We start from the raw sequence: 9,533 nt of genomic DNA on the forward strand, positions 1-9,533 counted from the left end.
AATTTTGGATGAAGCTTATTATTATTTTTATTTTATATATATATATATTTTGTATTTTTCACTTGTAATATGTATGTCAAAATTAAACCTTTTTAGCTTTTTCGGAATTATTATTAAACAAATATAATTTTTAAATATAAAATCGTGAATAACTAATTGATATATGTAAGATCTCACAGAAGAAAACTAAACATTTATTTATAAAAGTGTAAGAATCTCTCTTATTGTACGCAGGTTCATAATGAGCCAAAACGGATAACATCTACTAGCAGTGAGTTTGGGCTTTCACAAACTGTATCAGAGCCAAATATCGAGTTGTGTGTTAGTGAAGCACTGGCCCACTCAAGAGAGTAGATTGTGAGGACGCTAGTCCACCCAAGAAGGTGGATTGTGAGGATGCTAGGGCACCCAAGATGGCGAATTGTGAGATGACCGGTCTAAGAGGATTGATCGTGAGATCTCACATCGATTGAATAGAAGAACGAACCATTTCTTATAAGAATGTGGAATACTATCAACGGACTTTTTGTTAACAAAAATTTTATATTTCATTCGAGAATCAATTTACACTCCGCATTAATTTCGTTTGAAGAATATTGATTTATACATGTAAAGAGGTCTCAACTGGGGATGAACAGACACCTTTCCCAATAAAATCAGCCCCACATGTATGTAGACATCTTTAAAAGAATCTAATAATTGATTGCAACCAATTATTTGAAGATCTTCATTTTAAAGTATATTTTTTGTTTTTTTTTATGTTTGGTCTGTTCAGTAACATTTTGATCAAATCCGTGATTCAACTTTTAAATTATATAAAATAGGTTAAAAAGTTTTAAATTTATATTTAATAGACTATCACCCGTTTAAGATCCACACTAAAACTCGAAAATCGACTTGGAACATAACCCCGACATTCCAATGGTCAAAAACTACATAGTCTTGTCCCAAATAGCTTATGAAGGTGAAAATTGGCCTTACAAATCAACCCAAGTTTTTTTCACGGCTTTTCTTTTGATGGATTCACATACTCTAGCAAAAGGAGACATTAAATGTAACAACTCAAGCCTACCACTAGCAGATATTGTCTGTTTTGACCCGTTACGTACCACTATCAGCCTCACGGTTTTAAAACGTCTCTTGGAGAGAGGTTTTTGCATCTTTATAAGGAATGTTTTGTTTCCTCTCACCTTTGTGAGATCTCACACTATAGACAGGCAAACATTCTTGGCAGTGGACTTGAGGAGTTCAAAGCCTATAGTTATAACCCAACAAAAATGATCCTCAAAGATTTCTATCAACCTATTGATCATAAAGAAAGTGAAATACTGAATTCAAATATAATTGCACATAATATCTACAGAGAGATCGAGTTCAAGTGAACTCAGCTACTTATTTTTCAGGAGTCTATGTTGCAAAATTGAAACTTTTAGGCTCGACTTCCACAATCCAACAAATCAAATCACAAAACTTTTCGACCAAGAAACTCGAGTTTCAAGAGACAACGTTCACTGGGATTACAGTGTCATACACACGTTCTGTAGCTATCTTTGCCTGCATAGAACAGAGGAATACATTAAGATTTGATATTTAGAGGAAGGGAGCAAAGTTGAGATTTGAGTATAGGAAGTGTACTTCTTGGTCCCAGTTGGTGCGGATGGTAATGATAGCAAGAGAAAGTGCTTGGACAATGAGTGCACAAATGATGCCTAACCACAGCCCCTGTTAAGGATCAAAAGGTTAAACATTTAAGGTGAGTAAGAATTATAGGACATATGAGTGAAGACCATCATCAGCATGATTATCAGTTTTACCCTTCCACCAATGTGCAAAACAAAAGCAAGCAAAACTGCAGATGGAATTCCCACAATATAATATGATCCAAGATTCACGTATGCACCAATCTTCTGCCAACCACATCCTCTAGCAATGCCTGCATTGTATTTATGCACATCCAACCATCATCATTTAAAATAACGTCAATTTGAGGTAGAAAAATTGTAACAGTTCAAGTTCACCGCTATCAGATATTGTCTTTTTTGGACTTTTCCTTTCGGATTTCCCTTCAAAAATTTTAAAACACGTCTACTAGAGAAAGGTTTTCACACCCTTATAAAGAATACATCGTTCCCCTCTCTAACAAATGTGGGATCTCACAATCCACTCTCCTTCAGGGCCCAGCGTCCTTGTTGACACTCGTTCCTCTCTCAATCAATGTGGGATCTCACAATCCACTCTCTTTCGATGCCCAGCGTCCTCGCTAGCACATCGCCTGGTGTCTGGCTCTGATACCAACTATAAAGAATCATTATTTATAAGGTTATAGATTGTGAGATCCCACATCGGTTGGAGAGGAACGAAATATTATTTATAAGGGTGTGGAAACCTTTTCCTAGCGGACACGTTTAAAAAACCTTGAGGGAAAGTCCAAAGAAGACAATATTTGTTAGCGGTGGGTTTGCTACCATAGCAGACGATAAAAATGTAAACCTGAAAGGACGCATTGAAGTCCATCAACAAAATTGGAAGCTGCAACTAAAGGAAGCATGTTGGCTACATATTCGACCACTTCTCGTTCGTTGCTATAAGCATAGCCCCAAACAGTACGTATAAGAATTAAGACAATTCCAAGCAGTAGCCCCTCAATAATGGCTATTGTCATAACTACTTTCCCAGCAAGCTTTGCTGCTGCAGGATGGCCAGCTCCTAGTTCATTTGAGACTCGCGTGCTTACAAAATCAAATTAAAACATATAAATCTCATATCCATCTGTACTCTTTCTATTTTCGTCACCTAAGTTTTTTCGGTTCCAAATCCAGGCATGCGAAATCCTACATCAGTTGGAGAAGGGAAACAAAGCATTTCTGGTAAGGAGGTGGAAACCTCTCTCTAGCAAATGTGTTTTAAAATCGTGAGGCCGACGGCGAAACGTGACGGGCTAAAGCGAACAGTATCTACTAGTAGTGAGCTTAGGCTCTAGCAGATATTGTCTACTTTGACCCGTTACGTATCGCCGTCAGCCTCACGGTTTTAAAACGCGTCTGCTAGGAAGAGGTTTCCACACTCTAACAAGGAATGTTTCGTTTCCCTCTCCAACGACGTGGGATCTCACAAGCAAGACAGAAGAAGAACAAGTGAAAGTGAATCAATTTTACCTTCCTGCACCACTCAAACCAAATGGGATCATCCAAACTGTTGCAGCTGTATTAAGACTGGTAAAGTAGTGTGTCAGTGAAGCTAGAGATAGCTAAATACTAAGAAACAAGAACTGATGTCTGTCATTTACCTGATTGAAAGCACTGATGTCTCTAATTTTGGATTTGGTAGAAGCCCAGAAAGAAGAACCATCATCTCAAATGACCACATTTCCAAGCTGTTCAACATTTTTTTGTAAGACACATGAAACCTAATGATTATGATAAAAAGAGTCATAGTAAAGGGAGACTTACCAAACCATACAAGCCGAAGGAATTGCAAGTTTAAGGAAATATGGGATATTGTGAAAAGCCTGCACTGAAAACCCACTCCAAGAATTCGAACAAGAAGAAGAAAACTTAACATAAAGTGTTAATATCAACACATTGAGCCAATAAGAGATGGAGTTAGCCACAGCAGCTCCTCGAATTTCAAGTCCAACTTTGAATATCAGAACCCAACATATGGGGATATGAAGCAAAGCAGCTATTCCAGAGCTCATAACCATTGGGAAAACAACATTTTGGGTCTGTAAGAATCTATTAAGGCATTGAAGAAGACCATAAGCGAAAAGGCTTGGTATCATACTAATAGCATATTTCCCAGCTTCTGCTGAAATTTCAGGATCTTGACCAAGCAATTTCAGGATTTCTCCTGTGTTAGCCCAGATGACTGCAAGAGGTATACTCACAAGTAAAAGAACAACCATTGCTCTTTGCATATGAATGCCCAGCATATGATACTGCTTTGCTCCATAAGATTGGCCACAAAATGTATCCAGAGCACTAGCCATACCCACCTAAGATACATTCAAATCCAGACCATTTTAAGTAACATAACTAGTTTTGAATATCCAGCAAGAAAGTGAGATTTTCTCGAGAAACAAACAGAAACCCAACTCACCAACAAGCTGAAACCAGTGACTGAAGCAAAAGAAGTCGCCATTGAAGCACCGGAGAGGGGCAGCTCGCCAAGATGACCCACAAACATGACGGATATCATCTGCAAACAGTATTGTAAAAGACTGACCAAAATCAGCGGCCCTGCAAGCCATAGCTGCTTCTTTACTTCCTCTGCTATGAGCTTCCTTCTCTCGCCATTTGAATCCAACCCATCTTCAGAAATGTGAAGAAGGGCTGATTTCAACGAGGAGTTTGAATCTTTCTCCATGATTTCTTGAGTTGCAGAGAAGAACAGAGGACTGGACCAGATGGCTGCATACAAACATACGACGAAACGAGGAAGAGGTGGAAAATTTCGAGATGGCTTCCTCAAACGTTGAATGATGAATGGTTGTATATTTAACTGTTACTGTCAAATGTGAGCACTTGCATTAAAGATTTTTGTTAAATAATTTTTATAGTTCATCGCTTCTATGTTATGAATGTCTGTCTATTTTTTATTCATTGAACAATATAGAAGTTCTCGATTAGAAGAATGTTGATTTGATTATAATTTATTTATTGAAAATGATATGTTAAATTTTGTTGAAGAAAAAAAAAGTATTAAAAAAATAGACTTGGAAAGTAATTCATTTAAATTATGAAATAATGCAGAGAGTCTGCTATATATATATTTTAAAATATTGATCAACTTAACCTTACTGTGTGTCTCATTAGTCAAAGAAAAGGAAAGAAATGTGACTGGGTTACTTGGGCATCACGTCTTGAGTTTAAGCCCTCACATTTCATAGTAATTACCAAGGTTGCCACTTCAAAAACTTTTATTTTATTTCTACTACATTTATTATTATTATTTCTTTTAAATATACTAAATTACAAAAGCTAAGGGAATGATATTTTTTAGATTTTTTTTAAAATATAAGGGTATTATTGAACATTTTAAAAGTATCATTCCCGCGATTCAATATGACTACCTTGTTACAACTTCACTCCAGTCATTAGCTCTCCCCTTCCTTGCGGTTAAGGTAACGATTTAAGGCATGGTTAGCTCCCACAGTGTGACTAGCGGTGTGTACAAGGCCTAGGAACGAGTTCATTGTTGTATGGTTGATCGGCGATTATTAGCGATTTCGGCTTCATATAGGCAAGTTGCAACCTACAATCCAAACGGAGGACGGTTTTTAGAGTTAGCTCACCTTTGTGGGATCACGACCCTTTGTCCCGACTATTGTAGCACGTGTTTGGTCCAAACATGAGGGAATACGTTAACACGTTACATTTTATCTTCTATTTGTCTTTTAGTATCACAGGGTACGTTAATGGTTGGGAAAGCTTAACAAAGAAATAGTAACAAACAAACAAACAAACTAACTAAAATTTAAGAACAAAAAGAAAAAGAAAAACAGAAAGAGAAACAGTTTGTATTACAAGCTGAAAATTGTGGCCTTTTATCTCTAACAAGACACGTATCCTTCATCTCGTAGGATCAGCCACTGCATCTTCACAACTCTTTCTGCTAAAAGTTATGTATACATTTTTGCACTTCATTTTCATGGTATGTCTGAAACAACGTTGTCTTCTTTGTCCCCTTTTTGGTCTTCCAAAAGTGGCTGTTTCAAACACTTGTCTTCTTCCAATGCCTTTTCTTTACTTTTTCCCCACAAAACTAAGTAGAGTCCAAATGTTATAAGAACAGCTCCAATAGCCCTGCATTTGAATCATCAGAAGAAGTGAATTAGTGTCTAATAGTGCCTATGCAGACCTCTTTCTTCTCATTACGTTTTCGAGTAGTTGATCTTACCCGCCGGAGAATAACCGATCGCCGAGGATGAGAAACGCCATGATGGCTACAAGGAAAGTTTGGAGAGGCTGGAAGACAGCAACAAAGACAGGATCACTGTTTTGAATGCACCATGTTTGGAGAGATATGACAATGCCAGAGGCTACAACACCCTACAAAGTGCAAAGGAACAGACTTAGATCAGTTGGAGTTTTAAAAAATTTGTTCGTGTTTTTAGAATTTGGCTAAGAATTCAAACGTTTTATCGTAGAGAAAGCTTACAGCGTATAAGATTGTGAAGAGTTCTTCTGCAGATTGGATTTTCCAGTACTGATAGTCTGTTTCCACAAAGCCAGCAATGACTAGGAATTGGATCAGTCCAAAGAAGCATGTGTATGAAGTTATTGTTAGCTTTGCTGGATATTTTTTCAACACAGAAGCCTGGAAAAAGTGCTCATGTTATGAAGTTGAAAAACGTAATACTCATACAATCAACAGACACATAGTTGGATTTCTAATATGATATTATAAAAAATGTTTCGTTCTCCTCTCCAACTGATGTGGGATCTCACAATTCACCCTTCTTTGGGGCCCATATCTTCGCTGGCATACTGCTTGGTGTCCACTCCCTTTCAGGATTCAGCCTCCTCCAGGTGTCTGGCTCTAATACCATTTGTAACAGTCCAAGCCCACCGCAAACATATATTATCCTCTTTCGCCTTTCCCTTTCGAGGTTCCCCTCAAGACTTTAAAATGAGTCTACTAGGGAGAGGTTTCCACACCCTTATAAAGAAGGTTTCGTTCTCCTCTCCAATAAATGTTGGATCTCACAGCTCTACCTAAAAAATCTTGAACCAATGAAGTTACAAATATATGATGTTTTCCGTCTCTATAATGATACGAAGCTTTGACTTTATTTTTTAACTCTATCTAAAAGGTCTTTTTTTAGTACGACAAAGGTGAGGAGTCAAACCTCTAACTGCATAATCAAAGATATACGTCGTAGCGAGTTGAATGTTTTAAACCCAAGAATTCATTATATAGTACTATAAATATATGATACTTTTGGGCACTGAAAAAAGAATATGACCTGGAAAACCATCCAACCAGCCCAAGATAGGCAGTGGCCTAGCAGGTATATGCAGCCCCATCTCCAGTTCTGCACTTTAAGTGTAGGTTCATCCATCCCCAAGATGCTACTTCCTCGAGTTAGTAAGTTGTGAAAAAGTGGAGGGCCTCTATAGAGAGTGATCACAGTTGCTCCTCCAACACTCCCAATAGTTCCCAAAAGCTTTGCCAACCCATCTCTCCTTCTGAAGTTGATTTTCTCAAGCCTGAAACAGAGAAGACGTTCGAAATGAAAACCGTTAATTCGTCGAAGAAACGAAACTGTAATAGCCTAAGTCCACTGCTAGCGAATATTATCTTTTTTGGGCTTTCTCTTTCACTTTTAGACTTACCTTTCAAGGTTTTTAAAATGCGTATGCTAGGGAGAGGTTTTCACAGTCTTATAAAGAGTGTTTTGTTTTCCTCCCAACCGATGTGGGATCTCATAATCCACCCCCCTTCAGGGCCTAACGTCCTCGCTGACACTCGTTCCTTTCTCTAATTGATGTGGGACCCCCACCAAATTCACCCTCTTTGGGGCTCAGCTTCCTCGCTGACACATCGCCCGGTGTTTGGCTCTGATACCATTTCTAATAGCCCAAGCCCACCGCTAGAAGATATTGTCCTTTTTGGACTTTCCCTTTCGAGCTTACTCTTAAAATTTTTAAAATACGTCTGCTAGGGAGAGGTTTCTACACCCTTATAAAGGGTGTTTCGTTCTCCTCTCCAATCGATGTAGGATCTCGCAGAAATACTCCGTGCCATTAGAGGGTAGAAAGTAGTGTAAGTATACCTTAGAACAGAAGCCATCACAAAGGTAATAGCAGGAACAGAGTTTTGCATTGCAGAAGCAAAAGTTGGAGATGCATAGTTTAGCCCCAAGAGGTAAAATCCTTGATTGGCAGTGATTCTGAAACCAACAAGTTTCATACACTTCATAACATCAAAAGGGCAATAGAAACTAAAAGATTTGAAAGAACTTCTTGATCTCTTACCCAAGTAAAGCTAGAAGAAAGAACTGAAACAGCAAAGAAAAAGTAAGAGGAGGCCTTTCATTCCTGAGAAACAAAACCAACAAAGCCACATTCAGCTCAGATGAAAGAATGAACAATCAAAATCATCAAAATAAAGTCTTTACACAACAAATCTTCAAACTTACTTCTCTAGGAAATAAGCAAAAGGACTCAACAGAGCTAAAGCGATCGCGTTTCGATACACCGGATACACGACTTTACTAACACCAATGTTCAAAGCAACTCTTGACACAATGTGAAATCCTGCATAGCAGAATTGCAGAGCAATCAAGGCAAGAATGAGCTTAATCTTCTCAGACACAAGTTTTCCCTTTGCCATTTTTGTCTGTTTTTTTTTTTTTTTTTTCTTCTTTTTTCACTCTCTATTGCCTTAATACCACAATGAACTAAACAAAAGCAGTGTCTTTATATATACTATATGATCATTGAAGGCTAGGAGGCAACTGGGCCTATCACAATCATGAATCTGCTCATTATTGGCAATATCCATAGACTTAAAAAAATGATCTTTTGCATGAATTTGTGCTTGTAACTTTGCTTGAAACATCCCCAGAAAAAAATAAAGGTCTGAATGTTGACTTTTGAGATGGATTTTGTTGGGGAGACAGTATTGGGATTAAGCATGTTAGCCAGGTAATAAAAGAGAAGATGATTTCAGTTTCATTTGGGTTGGCACCAAGATCCCACCATCTATTTTATGTTTAATATTGACCCTTGTCTGTTAATGTGATTGTATTATGATAATGAGGCAATTATGGGTGCTTATCAATCTAATTGTTGTTGTAGACAGGGATATTATTTTATTTTATCAAAGGAAACATGATGTAATATCAATAATTGGGATCATAACAGTTGAATTATGCAACTAGGATAACCATATATTGATTATGATGTTGGTGTATGATACCAGTTGAATATGAAGATGATTGATCAATTGGTTTATTGTTAATGGAATCAAATGAGGGGAAGAACCAAGGAAGGCATGTGCTTATTATTATTGATTGGACTATTTTTTTTCTTTGTTTATGGTTGGATAATTTATGGTACAGGTTCTCCGATTCATTATTAGCCATGTTAGCATCATTCAAGAATGACGTGAAATCCAACGATATCAAAAAATTATCTCTTTCTTGGTGAAGAAAATTTCATCTAGAAAATTTCTACTTGTCAAGTATTTCTTCTACTTAAAATCTATTATACTTCAAACGAGGAAAAAGACTAGTAATAAAAGATAAAAATTTATAATTATTTGGAAATCATACCAAAAAATCACAAAGTTTCTATAATAATGTTATAACTTATATTTTCTAAATCATACCAAAAAGATTTTAACAGTTAATCTACTTTCCAAAGTTAGTGAAAAAAAAAATCATCCATCCAAAATGAAAAACAATAGGAAAATACAAAAAAAAAAAAAAAAAAAAAAAAAAAAAAAAAAAAAAAAAAAAAAAAAAAAAAAAAAAAAAAAAAAAAAAAAAAAAAAAAAAAAAAAAAAAAAAAAAAAAAAAAAAAAAA

The 9,533-nt window shown here is 36.6% G+C and overlaps 2 protein-coding genes across 2 annotated transcripts; both read right to left on the reverse strand.

Annotated features, from left to right (window-relative positions):
- Positions 1 to 1,280: 1,280 nt before the first annotated feature.
- On the reverse strand, positions 1,281 to 4,487 carry LOC111498191 (protein DETOXIFICATION 16-like). Its single transcript, XM_023149337.1, has 8 exons — positions 4,099 to 4,487; positions 3,450 to 3,994; positions 3,287 to 3,373; positions 3,156 to 3,212; positions 2,491 to 2,729; positions 1,815 to 1,933; positions 1,636 to 1,722; positions 1,281 to 1,554 (listed from the first exon to the last, which is right to left on the reverse strand). Exons 1-8 carry the CDS (start codon positions 4,363 to 4,365, stop codon positions 1,495 to 1,497), a joined length of 1,461 nt encoding a protein of 486 aa, XP_023005105.1. The 5' UTR covers positions 4,366 to 4,487; the 3' UTR covers positions 1,281 to 1,494.
- An 867-nt stretch (positions 4,488 to 5,354) lies between these two features.
- Positions 5,355 to 8,390, reverse strand: LOC111498259 (WAT1-related protein At3g18200). Its single transcript, XM_023149363.1, has 7 exons — positions 8,144 to 8,390; positions 7,980 to 8,042; positions 7,778 to 7,894; positions 6,968 to 7,211; positions 6,160 to 6,318; positions 5,899 to 6,050; positions 5,355 to 5,804 (listed from the first exon to the last, which is right to left on the reverse strand). Exons 1-7 carry the CDS (start codon positions 8,335 to 8,337, stop codon positions 5,648 to 5,650), a joined length of 1,086 nt encoding a protein of 361 aa, XP_023005131.1. The 5' UTR covers positions 8,338 to 8,390; the 3' UTR covers positions 5,355 to 5,647.
- Positions 8,391 to 9,533: the final 1,143 nt, after the last annotated feature.

The sequence above is a fragment of the Cucurbita maxima genome, unplaced genomic scaffold (genome assembly GCF_002738345.1).
Source record: "Cucurbita maxima cultivar Rimu unplaced genomic scaffold, Cmax_1.0 Cma_Scf00002, whole genome shotgun sequence".
NCBI lineage: Eukaryota > Viridiplantae > Streptophyta > Magnoliopsida > Cucurbitales > Cucurbitaceae > Cucurbita > Cucurbita maxima.